Source organism: Simochromis diagramma, unplaced genomic scaffold (genome assembly GCF_900408965.1).
Source record: "Simochromis diagramma unplaced genomic scaffold, fSimDia1.1 OVJJ01000293.1, whole genome shotgun sequence".
NCBI lineage: Eukaryota > Metazoa > Chordata > Actinopteri > Cichliformes > Cichlidae > Simochromis > Simochromis diagramma.
This window is the reverse complement of record NW_024386801.1, coordinates 911,767-930,574: the sequence shown is the minus strand read 5'-3', so window position 1 is coordinate 930,574 and position 18,808 is coordinate 911,767. Positions and strand designations below refer to the sequence as shown.

The 18,808-nt window shown below is 41.1% G+C and overlaps 1 protein-coding gene across 1 annotated transcript in view; it reads right to left on the bottom strand.

Moving 5' to 3' along the window:
* Positions 1 to 18,808, bottom strand: part of LOC120730458 (cadherin-13-like) — a 169,869-nt gene that overhangs the window by 112,657 nt on the left and 38,404 nt on the right. Inside the window, 2 exon segments of the mRNA XM_040026866.1 lie at positions 4,704 to 4,778; positions 4,780 to 4,883. Of these exon segments, the coding sequence (XP_039882800.1) occupies positions 4,704 to 4,778; positions 4,780 to 4,883 (179 nt within the window).

The window sequence follows — 18,808 nt, the reverse complement described above, 5'->3', positions numbered from 1 at the left end:
TCCGATGGATGATGATCTGATTAGCCGACTAATCGCAAAAATAATCGGTGACTAGTCGACTATCAAAATAATCGTTTGTGGCAGCCCTACTCTGGAGAACTTCAAGACATGTTGAGGAGGTCATTTAGCCATTTAAATCAGCTGTGTTGGATCAAGGACACAAAACCTGCCGGCCATCGAGGCCTGGAGATCCCCACCCTGCGTAGACTCGATGCTAATCAAATTTCTTTTCCACTCTCATTTTCAGAGCAGTCAAAACAGTTTTCAAAAGTACTTTAAAAATTAAATTTACCTTAAAAATGGGAACTGTTAAGATGTGCCTTAATTTGGCTGATTCACCAAACATAACACATCAAGAAGCGAAGTTTCATTTATATCACTGCAAACATCACAATTCAGTGGCAATACACACACACACAAGCAGACATCCTCTTCCCTCCATGTAATTCACCTTTGTAAGACATGAGAGGGGCGAAGGGGTCGGTCAACTCTATCGATTGGCTATCCTGAGCAGTGACAGCTCCCAGATTGGCCGGAGAGCATTAGGGAGTCAGAAAGTCACACTGCCATTAGCAGTCTGTCCTCTCCGGTTACAACCAGCCAGCACACGGACACTCCATGGACTAAAAGAGATCAGAATGACTGGTGTGTGTGCCCTGTAACAAATATATTCAAGCCAAAAACACGGGGAACCCTTCTCAGTTTTCTTATTTCATTACTTCTGAGAACGTCTCTGCCTGGTGTCTGTAAGAAGACGTCCCTAGAATAGAAAACCGTATACACACATCTCTACTTAGACTGTTCAAATGCATTCAGCGTAACTCAGAACACAGTATAAATAAGACTAAACCAGAAATGCATCAATCGATTAGTTGGTTGCCACAAATATGATGGATGAGCAGCTGATCGGCCTCAGAGATATATCTCTCCAAAATTGTAACAAATACCAAACAGCTTATCTAGCATAACACATGCGCTAAAGTGAAATATACTGTCCATCCCTTCTCTCCTGCTTGTCTTTGTCAAGGTCGTGGGGCCGCTGGAGACTATCCCAGCTACCACAGGGTGAGAGGCGGGGTACGCCCTGGACAGGTCCCCAGTCTGTCACGGGGCTAACACAGAGACAGACAACCATTCGCACTCACATTCACACCTATGGGTCATTTAGATTCATCAGTTAACCTAACGCCGTGAACTGCATGTCTTTGGACTGCGGGAGGAAGCCAGAGTACCCGGAGAGAACCCACCCAAACATGGGTGGTGCATGGGTACCACTCGGGTGGTCTCAGAATTTCGTGTCTGGCATTCACAGATGATGTGGTTCTGTCGGCTTCATCAGGCGGTGGCCTCTAGCTCACATTGGAGCAGTGCGAGTCTGAGAGTGAAGCAGCGGGAATGAAAATTGGCACCTCCAAGCCTGAGGCCGTGGTCCTCAGCCGAAAAAGGGTGGCGTGCCCAGCCAGGATTGGGGGACGAGTTGCCACCCCAAGTGGAGGAGTATCTCAGGGGCTTGTTGACTGAGGGGAGAGGGGAGCGTGACATCGACAGACGGATTGGTGCTGCAGCTGTAGTGATGCAGACGCTGTACTGGTGAAACGAGCTGAGTGTAAAAGCGAAGCTCTCAATTTAACGGCCAACCTATGTCCCTACGGTCATCTGTGGTCACGAGCTCTGGGTAGCGACTGAAAGGAGAACATCCGTTAGATGTTCTGGGAATCTGTCACTGTGGGAGGCCCCAGGGCAGACCCAGGACATGCTGGAGAGATTATAACTCTCAGCTCTCCTGGGAGAGGGAGGTCTGGGCTTCTCTGCCTTGGCCGCTGGCCCCCCCAGCAGCCTAATGCTAAAGATGCCCCAGATGGATGGAAATGTATTGCAAATCATTTTCAGCGTGATTTTATTTGTTTTGAAAAGCTTTGCCCACTAACTAGAAGCATTTTATTTTATAAAATATCGAGTTTTATGATGAGCACATATTTATGACTTACAGCTCTAAAAGACAGAAAACTGGTAGGTCAGACTCTAGATCCAGTCCTTCACAGCAAAAAGAGCCAAATCAGTACACCTGATTAAAATTCAGATGTGATTTTGAAGACAAAGGGAGATTTCAGTGCACCCCTTCCTGCCGTCCGCCACCTTTGCAGGTTTCTTTGCTTTTTTCTGATTCAAATTTCTGCTCCTTTAGTTCACAAGCCTTTAAAAATAATGTGCTGCAGTACAGCTGTGACAACGGGAGGCAGTGCATGAAAGCACAGCTGACTGATGAAACTATGGTTAGACTGATAAATGAGATAGTGAGATTATTTTTTTGTGCAGGATGAAGGATCAGCAGGAAGATGTGCGCAGCATGAAGCGCCACTATCTCACAAGGTGTTTTGTTTTCTCTGAACAGATAATTTATTAATTTAAGCTTATCTGAGCTATTCTTACCGACAAACACTCATAGATGTGCATGCTGAATCGCACAGAGGAAGAAAACACATCAACAGTCTCGTGCTGGCCTTCACGGAGACTAAGGAAGGTGGAACCCTGTATTGATTAGCATCCAGTGACGTGCAGTTTTGATGTGTACCGTACGAATAGTGCTTGAGTCTTGTAGTAACTGCACTCTGCACGGCCAGCAGGTGAAGAGGGACATTTTTGCAATGCAGACTCATTAACAGTGATTTCCATGTAAATCCAGTGAAAAATACAAAAACTCTTTGATCTTTTCAAACTTAAGAAAATGGCCTCATCCCTGCAGCATTACCAGCCGTCAGAAATTACAGCCTGCCATTGATCCAACAACCTCGCGTGTCAGAATAATATTAGACGGCAAGGGGAGACATGTCTACAATAAAGTGAGGAGAAAAACAGAGAGTGCTGGAATAAATGTGCATATCAAGACAGGATTTTACGCCTCAGAGAAAGCACTAGAGGGAAAATCAAACTGATTTCAATGTGACAAAATTGATTTTCCAATTTTCTCCGGATTGCTTTTTGCTTCCCTGGGGCAGGTGAGGTGTCTATCCAAATACACTTATAGCGCCACCTGAATTATGTCTGAGGAATTTGAAGAACATAGGGAATATTTTTGTTTCTCCTATCCATTTGGTGTTTTGCCTTTGTTGCAAAGCAGAATATTGCAGACATACAAAAGGCATACTGTATTTAAAAACTATATTGGCAGATGGAGCTAAACTGCATCGAGCTGGCGTCAGAGTCATGACGACGTGCTAAAGTGGCTGCATCTAAATTTCGTCAGACCTCGATGTGGACAGTTTCAAGGTACCCTTTCTGCTCTTCCATCTGCCCTCTTTTCAATCATATATGTTGTTTTAGGCTTTTCAGGTGACTATTAATACCACAAAGAGCTCTCACATACATATATTTGTCATGATTTGTTTATTATAGAAATAAACTTGTTTCACTTCTTTTTCTTTGAGCCCATTTAAACGTTTTCGAGGACTCCGACGATCCTGCACGGCAGCATAAAACTGACTCATTGCTTCAAACATCAAAACACTTGAATGCTATGCTCTCTTTTACACGACTTCTTAGAATCCTTCCCTCCGAGTCCAAGTTCTTTAACATTTGTTGATCAAAATAAGTGCAAATCAAGTGCATTACATGATCTTTTCAAAAACCTATAACCTATCATGCACATGGAGAAATGCAGTATTAATGACCACCAAGGCGTTAAAGCTTAAAGCTGAAATAATTGTATTTCCAACTGGACTTCAGCTTTACATATGGACGCGAGTTAGTCTGAGTTGCGTTACTGGTTATTTTACAGTACATGCTACGAAATTCAGGAGTTTAAAAATGAAGAGAAAAGGTGAAAAATTCTGCCTTCTTCAAAGGCATTCAGCTGCTTTTTTGAACATTAGCCTGTTAGTGGTGTAATAAATCTTGGCTGCAGACATTAGAGAAGCAGTGTTATTGTTGCTGTTTTTTCTACACTCTACTGGAGCATTATCTTTTGAAATATCCTGGAAGTCTCACTTTCATCCTCCTATTACACCAGGAAAAACCACCAGCTGTGTATCTCTTGGATGATTTCTTATTCACCTCACAAAAGCAGCAACACTGCACACTGCATCGATTACATCTCATTTCATCCTCCTTTTAATTAATTAGGCTTCTATTAAACGGTCTACTGTAGCTCAGGGATTGGCTCATCAGGGCAGTTAGTCACCACGGCTCCAACAGTTCCGGATGGGAGGTTTTTAGCTTTCGGGATGTTGGACACCACCAGAGTCGACGGATGAGTGTGTATCACCTCAATTAAACTATTCGCTAAGTGTCTGACAACAGCTAATATTCCTCTTCCACCAGCGGAGCCAATCGATGTTCTGGCATTCGTCACCCTGCTGGAAAAGCAATCATCCCGTTGTGTCGCTCTGGTTTTACGGGGAAATGGAAAGGCGCTCGTCTAGCTACTGCGCCTGCTAGCTGGAACGCGCCGGTGCTCCCTCACACAAAGGCACACACAAACACCGAAGCGGCTTACACGACACACAGACACCGACTACGTGGTTTCTTGAGTCTGCCGGCAGCACAGGCGACACGTTGGGAATGAATGGATGCTTCGTTTCAGAAACTCCAGTGACACGTTTAAGCCTCGTGACAACTTCCTGACCACCAACACCACACCGCTGAGTACCGCTCAGTGCAGAGGCCCACACCACAAACACAGCAACAGATTTGCCGAGTTAACCCACCTCTCTGTCAAGTAACGTGGGAGCTATAACTGTGACGATGTCTCCTCTTTCTGCATCAATGTAGAACATGTTCGGGGGAAGGTTTGTCTGGAGACTGTTTGACGATGTTGTAGCGCAGAACGGCGTTGTCTGTGTTCGGGTCGTCCGCGTCAAACGCCGTCATTGTCATCACTGTGGTTCCTGGGGACGAGATTAAAGGACCAGGCTGAGTCAGAACTGAACATTTGTCTTTACTCACTAAGAAATGAGCAAATAAGAACAAGAAGAGAAACACATTTGATTAAAACACCCTGAAATCAGTCTCAGGTAAACATTTGGCAATATGTTAAACTACAGGAGTCACAGGAACTCTACTAAATTTTTATTTTTATTTTTACAATTCTTCTTTTTCCAACTGTGAAATGTATTTGCCATGTAGGCAAGTTCTTATTTTGACTGGTTAAAGCCGCCAGAAAAGGATGCAGGATCCAGAAACCTGCAAGAAACACTGACGGAAGGTTAACAGACACTAAACTAAGGAACGAATGGACTTTACCGTCACACGGGGAACAGACGGAGCTGGGAGGAAACACTATCAATGCAGTTACATGGGAGGAAGTAAACGTGAATACAAATCACAGAAGACAATTAAACAGCAAAGTAAAAAAAAGTAAACTTAAAACAACAAAAGGAAAACTCGGACATAAAAAGCAAACACTGATCATATTAAGGAAATAAATACATGAAAATAAACAGAAAAGATTTAAATCAGCAGAATTTTAAAATCCAAACACTCAAAACTCAAAGGCCGTGACAGTATTCTGGGATGTTGTTGTGCTAGTAAAACTGAATGTAACTCACCTGATCTACAATTAACATAACATCACCTACATGATGTCTGTTATCAGCCGAATTCGATATTTTATATCATTAGGAATCCCAAAATGATATTAATCATGGGAGTAGATGGTTGAAAAGCAATATTTCAAGCTGCTCCTGCCGTGACAGCTGCTTAAAAAGTTACCCTTTGCTATTAATGTGTTTTCTTCCTCGTGTCAGCGCTAACAGCAGGGTGTACTTTATTTGGTAATGGGAAGAAAAATGGAAATCCTGCCCTCCACAGCTGAGCTAAAATAGGAGGCACTCCTCGACACACCCTCAGCCCTCAATCTCTGTCTCCTTTCGGTGATGAGATACACTCGCACCAATTCAGAGGGACACGCGCTCCATCCACACATGTGCGCGAGCAGCAGCAGAGATTTATGCATCCATGCATGCACACAAACTCAATCAAATATAGAGCGTACACGGTTGTGTGTCTGAACGGAGTTTTCCATTTCTCCAGTGCAGGCAGACGTGTCTATTAACTCCACTCAATCCAGTCCTCTGTGTTGTTGTTGTCCTTGGTATGATTTCAACACCACCTTGTTTCTTTTTATTTTTTGTGACGTGAAAGTGTTCATTTAAATAATGGGGTTGTAACATTTAGCAATATTACACTATAATAATTCTTAATGACGCAAACAGTCTGGAGGATGACGTGATTATGTTTTCGGAGGTAAATGAAAACAGAAATTTATGAAGCTTTCTTTTTTGATATTGACAAACTCAGGTTTTGTGTGTTTCTTGGCAATAAATCCCTTCTGATTCTTATTTGACCCACATATTTAATAAAACATTCCCATAAGTGCTAAATAACAGCATCGCGCTGCACGGCTCATGAGCATCGATCTCGTTTCATGCCTCTTCTTAATACCCGACAGTACTTTGCCACACTGCATTAGCCAAACTACTCAAATAAGACACAAAAGAGCTAATGGAAAATATGCAAAGTCTACACTAAGTAAAAGTGGCTTAGGAGCAAATGTCTTTAGTCCAGTTGAAGGTAATGAAGGGCAAAGAGGTGTGACTTTTATCCATCTGGCATTTGCACTTCAAGGTGAACCTGCTAATGGTTAAGTAAACCGCTAATCCTCCCTCTGCAGTATAATTACACCGTCCCATCTCCCTCATTACCTGCACTCTGTTCCACTTCACCGTTTAGAATGAGCGCACACAAACACACGTGATGGCCAACGTGAGCATGCACGGTTTTGCACACAGCCACACCAACCGGACGCGAATTAGAGCGTTGTAAACGTCGACTAAATTGGTTATCTTGAGCAGATATCGGTGAATTATGTTCTCATTCTCCTGAAGGTCTCTTGAACGCAGCACAGTCGTACTCCGTGTTTTATGTGATGTCAGAGGCAAGCTGACCTTCTCAGTGATTACTGTCGTCATCAGATACCATAATTCCTCTCACAAATGAGCATCGTGTAACCAGTACGCATTCATCAGTGCAGGATGCAACACAGCCATTAGCATCAATCAGCTGGTGATAAACATCTAGTATTCTGTAATAGGACAATGGGACTATGCTTACCTCTAACACTGATGCCTGTTAAATCATACGATACCATGTGGGCAGCGTCTGTGAAGAGTCACTGGCCTCTCTTATCAGCTTTATCCTCTAGCAGGAGCCGAGCTCAATCAATCCTAACTGCATTGGATAGCTACATGGATGTGACTGCACAGGACTGCCATTACCGCTATCACTTGAACCCATCTGCTTTGCTGCGGATGACAGCAGCTCAGACTGCATGTAGAAAGAAATCATAGAATTAAGATGGAGACTGCAGAGTGAGCGTAAACACTGTGTAATGCATTTCTATCAAGTTTCAGAATGATGATTGGCCCAGTCCACAAAAACAGAGAAGAAGAAGCAGCGGGGCTTTGAGGTAAAAGATTAACAATACACACACGAAACGAAGCGAAACCAGATACACATGTTGTGGATTGATTTCATCACACGGGCTCGTGAGACAATGTGCCGTTGCGTACAGCTAGCTGCTATATCTTTCTCAAACACCAAGGGAAATCAGCGGGGGCCGCCAGATCTGTGCTCGCCACCAGGGAACTGACAGAGTCAAGAGTCAAGATGAAGCAAGAGAACATAGACGAGACGAGACAGGAGAATAAATGTGATTTTAGTACGAGTGTGAGCTGTGTATTACACTGCATTCGCATGAACACAAGCGATAGGAATTATTATTTTTTAGTTATTTAATATGTCCGGTGGAGATTCGAGAACCAGAATATGGATTTAGATTAATCACAGTCAAGTGACTGAAAAAGACCAAGAGCTGACCCTTTCTATTCTCAGGCCTGAATGAGATCAAAGAGTTCAAAGATAAATTGTGTTATCCAAAATCAATTTAATGGTGCAAAGAATTAGAGCCACATATTCAGACGGAGAACGCGGTGAAGAGATAGCAGCACAGATAAGAGTGCACGAGAGTACAAAGCACGACTTCGATTTTAAAGCTGGATGTGAAAACTTTATCCACTCTGTGATGGATGCTTGGTAGAAATACTTCATAGGCACCGTCACATTATTGAAATCAGTTATATTCTTAGATAACTTCTTAATTTGAAAAAATAAAAAGATTTTTAGTAAATTTAGCAAATTAAAAGTGTTTACTGTGGTTCATTTGTCGTCTTTAAATGCCACCATGACGGTAACGATGCTGAAGGCGTAATATTAACGTCATTCGCAGTGGTCACAGTTGTTTTGTGGGTCACATGATGAATCTGACCGACTGCGCGATTATTAACGAGCTGAAACGAACAGAAAACTCTTTAATCTTGTGCATCTTCTTCTTTCCTGCTTCATTTTAAAGCCCACACCTTCCTCTTGTCATCCTCTCCCTGCCCTCACGTCTGCAGGTCCCAGCGCTCTTCATGCCAGCCCCGCCTACTCACTTGTCAAACAAATATATACACACACACTTTTGCCGTACTCCTCATTATTTACTTGTCTCTGTTCCCCTTGTGTGTTCATAACATTCTAGCTTTTTTATTGTCTTGTTATTTTGTTTTACTGTGTTTTTCTGCACTGGACTGATCTTCTGCATTTGACCTTTTGAACTGTCAGTGTGGACCCTCCTCTTTTTTTAACATTACTGTAACTCACATTTGTATCTACAGTCCTGTGAACAGCACTGTGGATACACTTGTGAGTATTTGCCTCCATCCTGATCTCTTAGTTGTTTTGCATATTTGTCATACTTGCTTTATTTTGTGGCATTCAGAGGTGTCCTGCTGCATGATGCAGCAGACAGCGTGATGGCTGGATACTGTCCTTCAGGTCTCCTGCAGACCTGGACCGTCACACTACCATCGCCCTGTTGGATTCTAATCAGAGCATTATCATTCCCAACGCATAACATATGACGATTTGTCACATTCGTCATGTTACGCGTTGGGTCGAGAACGTGTTGCTCCTAAAATGATGGGTGTTTGGTTTTTTTTAATGAAATTCTCTCTTAGTTTTGAGTCAGACGTAACGGGACTGAAGCCTTCCAAAAAGTTAAACTTCATCGGTGCACAGAATTAAATAATTTCCCCCGGGGATCAATAAAGTATTCTGATTCTGATTCTGAATTCACAATTCCCACTCAGCAGTGGTTTTCAGCTTGGAACTCTCCCACAGATGTCATTTTTCCACTAGTGTCTCTGGTGTTGTTGATCATGAACACTGACCTTGGCTGAGATATGTGAGGCCTTTGGTGCTTGTTGTGGATGAGTCGTTGCTGCGCTCTTGGAGTGTTTGTGGTCGGCCACACACTCCTGGGAACAGTCCTCGCTGTCTTCTCTATTTCTGGACAACAGCTCTCACTGCTGTTTGCTAAAGCCTGCTTTAGTTTCACAGTTTAGTTTAACTAAGTCAAAATGTCTGTGAGAGCAAAACGTCACTTTGGATGTACATTTGGTTCCAGGAGAAAAAGGCTTACAGTGTTCTGTTCTTATTTCTATATGAAGTCAATAGTTTTGAAAGAGGCTCAGGCACACTGGTGAAACCGGTGGCAGCAGATCTGTCTGCTTGAACTCTTCAGGAATCTTCTTCACTATATCTACATATCGACCCTATTTGCTCTTCATGGTGTCATTTTTAAACCTGCCATTTGAATGAGATGAATGCAAATATCTTATTTTTGTCAGTTCACAACACGCTTACAAAGCATGTGGTGCAATAATCTGACTTATATTCAATACAATAACCATATTAGTGAGTGAAGACTTTGCTGTTGATGCAGATCGTATAATAAGTAATAAGGTGTAAAACTGATTATTGATTCTTGTTTGTGTTTCTTGTGAAAAAGTGTGTGCAACAGGCCTCCAGTGCACACGTTTTATTTTGTTTATGCTATTTGTATATGTACAGCACTTTGTGAACCCTGGTTTTCTGTTAAAGTGCTTCATAAATAAAGCTGCTATGGTACAATACTGTTGTGTTTCCTGCTGTTCTCCTTTAAACACACATTTGTTATATTTTGCTCTCTCATTAAGCTGATTTGTACAGCACGCTCTTATAAAGCACCATTAGCGCTGCACCACCTCCTTCCCAGCTCATTTATTCCACTGGACTTCACCTGCTTACTTACTGGCCTGGTTGCCTACGTGGCACACTGCCATCTGTCTTCACTGCAGTTGTTGTAGCCTCCTGTCAGAGATGGACACTTGCTAAACATATTTCTCACGTGCCATATCTACCACACAGATAACTGTCATGTTTGCTGTGTGCGGCTGGCAGAAAAGGAGCCTGAATGCAGACTCGCGGAGGCAGAGAAACTCAAAAAACTCAGCTTGATTGCTGGAAGCTGGAATACAAAACTAAGCTGGAAATATACATTAAATGAAACGGCTAGACAAGCAGGTAAGACACGCAACGAGGGATGAGGGAGAAAACAAAAGGCTTAAATACACAAGGAAACACATGGGACACAGCTGGAGCTACTCTGAGACGACGTACCTTCAAAGTAAGAGAAGCAAACAGAACATGGCGTACACAGACAGGAGACTACCAAAGTATAACAGGAAGTAACAGGAACACACACACACAGACATCACTGGGGAAAATAGGCAACTAGACAAACATGAAGACAACGCAGGAAACACACAGGGCCAACTAAACAGCAGGAATACTACGTATAGTTAAGGGAGCTAAAAATACCAAAACTAAATAACAGAAACACTAAATCAAAGAATATAGATGATCAAATCAGACCCAGGAACCCTAACAATAACAAACTGATGCAAAAACAGCTCCTTAATCATCCTAATTTAGCTTTTTGCTTCACTAAAGCATGAAGGAGGGAACAAGACCTCGTTTTTTAAGGTGGTCTTCGGCATTTTCATTATTTATTTATTTTTGAGATCGGGTTCGTTTTCAGTGCGTGTATCTGCGCATTGTCAGAGTAATGTTTGTTTGTCACTTAACACTGACCTGTTATGACAGTCCTGGGTTTTCGACCCAGCACGTTGTGTTTCTTGGACTCCTCGGTGCTATCGATCATTAATTCTTCAGTCTGAGTCGTAGTTGTTGAGTTTTCAGCTCGGTGCTTCTGTTCCACTCACTGCTGTGTTAACAGTATTTTTCGTTGCAGCTTACCCTGCTCTCCCCTGTGTCTGCAGGCACTCCACGGCCCCCTTTCATAGGAGCTGTATTTCAGCCAGTGCTGTTGTGGATCTTGTCAAAATTGATGGAATTATAAATGCAGAATCGTCACATTTTGATACACTATGCAACACCATGTGGAAAATATCTGATTGACAAGGAGTTTGTTCTTCATCATGTCAGTGATCTTCACAGAGTGTTAAAAATCAAGAAGATCATAACAAATACTGACTTTGGAGCTCGTTACAAACTCGATTTTGCATAAATCACCGCAGCGAGTTCCCATTTTCTGTAAAGTTATAAATGACCTTTAAAATTTTTTGTGTGTTCTCGCTTTAATCTTAACGAAGACCCCAGAAAAGAAAATAGTTGCTTTAAAATCATTAATGAAAAGTCAAAAATGAAATCTAATGCCATCGAGTCAGTAAAAAGTTTCTGTGGTTCAAACTATTTTTCCTCTGCCAACCAATTCCTGGTTTTCAAATCCCGACCTCCCCGCGTGGAAAGCAATTTAAACTTGTTTACGGCTCTGAGTGTACAGGACAACGTTTCCCACTGCGTGGAGATCTAGTTGTAACTTGATTTCAGTTTTAATATTTTTCTCATTTGCGACATAAATGTTGATAGGAATCAATATTTATAGCTGGGAAATGAAGCGACTGTTGTTTTCCAAAAGTTTGACAATTCAGTTGGTCAAAAACTTCTCAAAGTAAATGAATTCTGGAGCAATAAGAGCAGCAGCTGAAGCCGGAGATGTGCAAAGCTGTTGTGGAGCTGTGCTGCACGTAAACTAAATATGAGATAATGAGCCCCAAGCTGACAGCCGAGTAAATGGAGTGAAATACAGTCCAGCTGCCCTCTCCTGCCTCTTTTACAATGCAATTTCTCCATCCCATCTTTTCAGCCAGTATCGGCTCAGACTACAACTAGATCACTGGTTAAAGCCAAATTATAAACAATTCATTGGGGATACGAGTGCTGAGAAAAGAAGAACAAAGCACAAATATTCTGCATCATCTGGAAAGGACCATAGAATGTGTTTTCCAGTTACGTACAGTGTAGAGCAGCGCTCTCCAACCTTTTTTGCGCCACGGACCGGTTTACGCCCGACAATATTTTCATGGACCGGCCTGTAAGGTGTCGCGGATAAATACAACAAAATAAAACTAGTACCGGTACCGAAAAAAGAAGATTTATTCATAACACACGTGAAAAGACCCAGGAAAACCGAGTTAACGATAAAAACGATAACAAAATAACGCTGAAAACCGATAAAAACCCTGAAAACCAGACATTTCACACCTGAGCCTCAACTCTCGCGGCCCGGTACCAAACGACTCACGGACCGGTACCGGTCCGAGGCCCGGGGGTTGGGGACCGCTGGGTTAGAGTGATTGACAGGCAGGCCGGGGCATTTATTCACCCCTCCCAGAGTCATACCGGGGGGACACAGAGGCTAATAGGACTGAATAACTCTAAACTAATGAACGGAATATCCGTCCAAACAAGCTCAGTCTACACAGTGACAATCAACGCTTGGTAATGATATCTAATCTTAACTCAATAATTGAAAAAGTAAATGAAGTGTATGAAATTATTTACAAAGAAATACAAATGACTGAGAGAAACTTGGCATTAAGCTGCAATAGTGTCACTTATAAAACCCACTTATCATCAGTTTTTAATTTAAGTATTACATAATGTAGAAACAGTTATTAATAAACTATTTGTTTTCATGACAGAGAAATCATTTTACTTGTTTATAACGTTTTCTGGTAAACTTAGATGCCTCCCAGCATGTTCCCATAAATCAGCACCATTCATGGTCTCAGCATATAGACTGTTATTAGAAAATGGGACAGGGCGTAGCTACGGCCAGGAGATGCTCTGTCTGCATCACTTCTTTAATCATGAAAGATCATCTGGTCAGCAGCTGATAAGACAGATCTTAACAGACTTCAGTTAGTCCAGAATAAGGCGGCCAGATTAGTGTTGAGATGTTCACACTATACCAGTATCAATAAAATGATAACATAATAAACGTTTTGGGCTTCCTGTCCAAGCTAAATTACACCCAGGCTTACTTTTATTAATAAAGAGAATAATACTGTTAAACACACCACGTTTGTTCTCTGCTCGGCTGCAGTATCCAGATGAAATACATAATTTTTAACAAAGCGCAATTTAGTAATTCCTCGAGCCAAAAGTAACTGAACTAAGTAACTGAGTTTAGTTAGAGCATCTTTTAAGTGGAATAAAAAAATTGCCTTATCCAATTAGAGAACTAGCTGCTATTCATAATTAAAAAAACAAACATTTAAAAGCCTTTTTACTCAGTTTTTAATTATTGTAAATATTGTAAGTGGGCAAAGCTGTGAACTGTTTTTGATTCTTGGGTGTCGTGCCTCAATGATATTGATATTCACGTGCTTATTTTTGCATTTTTTGCATCTACTTTATTGTGTAATGTTTTATTAGATTATACTTGATGACTTGGGGCCCAGGAAGACTAGCAACCACTACTGTGGAAGCTAATGGGGTTAAATATACATAAATAAATAAACACGACAGACAAGATCCTGAGACGACCAAACTCAATCTAAAAAAGTTCAAATCAGTGACAAACGGCAGCCCTGGAGAACATCAGCATCCACTTTTTTCTGGCAGTGCAAACGAGGCTGTATAAGGACCAAAACAAGACTACAAGCAACTCAAACTACATACAAATTGTTGATTTGCCACATTTGATGCTCAGGACATGCTGGCTGTGACAGGAGGACACAGTTAGTCTGTGATTCAGGAGCAAAGAAAAACCTTTGCAGCATCAAAGGAGGATCATTCGCTTCCCTGAAGGCTCAACCAGCGACTGTTGTTTTCTGTTGTCTTTTGATTAAACAACAGAGGTCAGGGTTTTGCTTCATAAAGTCATTTGTGTGCACTTTGGAGCTTAGTTTAGGCTCAGTCTGAAGTTTTGGATCTGACTGTTAATCTGCCGTCGACCCAAAACAAACAGTACTTCTTGCTACTTCTTGTGGCTGCTTGGCTTTTGGGGAAGTTAATGCCTCTTCCATGTTATGACCTGAAGATGGGTCGCAGCAACTGTGATAAATGACAAAAATACCCTAATTTGTGCTGATATTATGTTAGAGGAAATCACTGGGTTGTTAATTTAGGTTGATTTGAGATGAGGCACAAATGGGAATCTTTGAAAGTAGTTAATGAAGGTTTTTTTTGGTAAATCTGAATACACAGCAGGGGACGAATCTACTGAGGACATTTTTTAATGAAGATACAGGTATGAATTAATAGATTTGAAGACACGAGTACTCGTGATGGAAGTGAACAACATATATAACATCAGACCACACGTTCATATTTTTGTGACTGAGTGATAATTACACACCACCTCCAAAACCACCAGTTTGAGGAGTTCAATCAAACTGTTTCCTAACAGGACGTCTACGTTCGACAGCAGAACTCACAATGTGTCGTAAACACTCTGGATCTTTGATTCTGCTCAAGTAAAATGTCCCACTTATTCCAACCTATCAGAAAGATTAAGTCAGAATTTTAAAGAGTATGAAGCTGAGGCTTCTAAGCTGCCATCAGCTCCTCCATCCAATACGACTCGCTGAAAGTAAGGAATCAGTTACATTTTTTCTCAAAATGTTTCAAGTAGAGCTGGGCGATAGAACGATAACGATATGTATCGCGAAATAACTTTTTCTCGATAGAAAAATTAAACTATCGCGATAGACCTCACCACTCTTGTCCTCTTAAAAAAAAGAAGAAGAACAGCCAATCCAAATTAAGTAGCGCAGAGCCGAACCAATCACAGCCGCAGCGTCACGTCACGTGACTTGTTACGTACAGCACAAGTGCCAAGCCGCACATGTGTATTTGTTTGGGAAGCAGCCAGCCGCCGTGCCGCCCGGGTAATGGAGGAAATGAGTGTGCCGACTAGAAAAAAATCAACTGAGAGCGTGACCGAAGGTTACCGAAGAGAAAACAGATGACGGTTCCAACGCCGGAGAGATTGTCCAATGGAAGAGCCACAGAAGCTCCGTAGTGTGAAGGTATTTCTGCTATTTCAAGTCTGACAAAAAACAGAGCAGCGTGCACTGTAAATGTGCCGAAAGCAAGTCTGGAAATACAATAAAGCGGTGCAGCTCAGTGTCTGACTGGAAGCGCTAATTCGTCATTCGGCTTTTGTCAGACTAACGTAACTGTTAAAACTGTTTGAAAAGCTCAGCTACACAACAAGGACAGATCGAGAATTTCCTTTTAGTTCTCAGTTTATTTGATATTGACAAAAGTTAGTCAGTTTTGTCTGTTCTTCTGTAAAACAAACTGAGATTTATTTTTAGAATTAATATTTTGTTTCTAAGTGGAACTGACAGTTTAGTCTGTTTCGTTTGTTCTATTTTGAAACTTAAACGCTTTAGCGGCTGCCTTTTGTGTAGTTTGCAATATTTGCCTTTATTTATCTGAAAAAGTCTCGTGTTCCTTAAGTACATCTACCCTGTTGAACTTATTATGGGAAATAAATATTTAAATCAAAACAAGCTGCTGATTATTTCACATTTTACTTGTGAGCAACGGCACATTTAAATCTTACAAATATAGTTATTTGGCTTATATCGTGATAGATATCGTTATCGCCTGAAATATAATTACAGCTTTATTGCTTCACTTGGTTTGTCTATTTGTTTTGTATTTCACATTCTGTGTTTTACTATTTTTCATTAAAAAGTACATTATTATTATTATTATTATTATTATTATTATTATTATTATTATTATTGTTTATTGTTTCTACATCATTGAACAACTGCTGTTATTTATATCTCTTTACATTTATTTGACAGTGAATACTGATTGTTCCTCCACACAGTTCTTTTCTTTAGTGACTTCTTTCCACTCGGGCTGAATAAAGTGTCAAAGCCAAAACTAATATCATTTGCATTTTGTGTCTGAACCTCGCCTCCAGTGATGCCTCAAGTCACTCAAATTCTATTTCTTGAAGCTACACAATCACATTTATCCATTTTAGCGGCACACTCTGTTTGCAGAGATAAAGCTTTTGGCAGTTTTGTGTCAGTCACACCACCTGAGTCGCAGGGTCTTTGAATTCAGGAAAAAAGAAACAAAAACACCTCATAAAAATACTGAACGATATTCAGACATCTTATTGGGTTAATAACAAATATACAACTTGATTTAGGGGACTTGTTTGTTTTCCTTTCTTAAGAAGATCAAATGATTTTGTCCCATCCACAACTTGTAGATATAAAGTATTTTTGGGGAGTTTAACGAGAGCTTTCTCAGTTAGAATAAAGTGGAGCTCACTACACTCCTCTTCCATTTGCATATATTTTGCTCGTCCCCTCGTCTCCTGCCAGCATAATGAATGCTACAGGTCCCATGAAGGAGTCAAATGTCAGGCCCTGAGGCTGGAAGACACTCCGCAGAGCATAATGACCAGCTGAACCATCTTCTTTCATGACCCCAAACAGAGCAGAGAGGAAGCGAGTGGAGAGAAAACTCAACTAAATGGGAGAGAAAGGAGAGGGAAAGAATTATAAATGTCAGACTGCGCGGTCAAGAACCTCATAGTAATGGAGAGAAAAAGAAAAAAGGATAAACAACTGTTTTTTGAAGCACCACAAAGACATAAATATGTAAATGAGAAAAGAGAGTTATAAAGAAGGAAAGCGAATGGTAGAAAAAGGAGGACACAACTGGTTAGAAGCAGGATGGAGGCTTGAAGGGAAGAGACAAGGAAGCTAAACACTGGTCAAGAAAAACAAATGTGGTCACTGAACAACGTGGACGGTTGAGGGTTAACCAAATGTGATATTTGAAGAATGCATCAGCTGTGTATAACCCACGTTTGCAACACTAATCAGGAAACTCACAACCTACGTCCACTGATTAATGGGGGATTTTAGCAGAAACACCACATGATCCCAATAATCATTAAGGAAAACGTAATTACCCCGTGGCTGTGATGCCACCAGACCTGTCCAAGTGCTTCATGCTTTTAATGTTCTGCCAAAGAATACGGTTTTAAAAACGAGTCATTAATCTGGGGATGCAAGCAAATGACAGAATATCGCTCTCCTTTTCTTAGGCTTAATTAATAACTGTGTGTTCAGCTGATCGCGTCTGCTGCTACTCAGCATGCCTGTACAGGCGAGATCTACAAGGGGCATCTCTGGAGACTGTGCACAGGTCTCTGTAGAGAGTATGGGGGGTCTGATTCATGATCACCTGGTGGAAAAAGATTGTATTTGATCATTAAATCTTGTACAGTTGTTTATTCAACACTTACTGGCACTGCCTAATGCAAAGCTAATCATTCCCATTACCAGTTTCATCGTGTGTGTTTAAAAAAGAAGCAGCAGCCAGCGCTTCTTATCCGCTCCCTGCTTTTAAGGATGAGGTTCTTAGCCAAGGTTGACTCATAAGGTGAGGCCTCCATCTTAACTAGACTAAGGAATATGAACCGAAGGCTCAAGGCAACTTATTAAAATGCAAGACCCCGGAGAGCTGTTAGAATGAAAGATCGTAACCTTTCACACAGGATTTTATGCAGGAAGTATGCCCACTATTAAGAGACAGATTACACAAAAGAGCTAGACAATGGCAGACCAGCAGAAAGTGGGTATTATTTCATGGAGCTTAGCAAAATTTGATATGGTACTGTGTTTCATTTTCACCCTCACACATGCTAAGCCACAACATTCGTCTTTTACTTATTCTTGGCGCTATCATCAGTGGACCAATCATCAGGCAGCGTACAAATTGAAGAAAATACCTGAGTAAATGATGTAGAACCATAACAGATAGATTCTTCTGGCTGTTGGAGCCCCTGAGTGGTTTCGTGAGTAGGAAAATTATATGACTCACAGCGTGGCCTTCAACCCATTTAAGCCAAGCGAGTACAGCCTGGTTGAGACTATAAAGCAACTCTGTGAGAAGGTTGTCATTCAGTAACTGTGTGCTTTGTGTATCTTTGTTTAAATTCAGGACTTGCCTGTACAGTCGGACTTTATCAGACTTTAATTAGTTGGTAAGAATAAACACCTTCACTCTTCTAGTGTTTGTGTTTATTATGATAGTGAGTGTAAGAATTATCTACAGCGAGAAATCAGTTTACAAATACACTTTCTGTCTGGAAAAGTGAAACTATGTTTAAATCTCTCATGTGAATTTTGTTTAATCGCAAACCAAACAACAACAACAACAACAACAAATATGTTGCAAGTGGCTGAAATGAAACCAAGACAAAACAAAAATGTCAGCAAGTAGAAAAACTATAATTCCCTGCATGTTGTGTTCATGACTGAAATGCTTCCAGCAATAACTGGATCAGTTGTTTTTGAGGTCAGGATTTTGTTTTATTTTGTCATTCATTAGACCAGAGTTCTAATCAAATATCAGAGTGGCTACAATGTATTCATATGATATAATAACAGGGAAAATTGCTGACAAAGTTGCTTTTTTATTATGTATAATGGGCAGATGTGACTATAGATACATTACAACACGCAGTATAATGTTAACAATAATTGACTGTGTAGTCTTTTGGCTCCGGGGGCGAAAGCCTCCAATACAGTCTCGA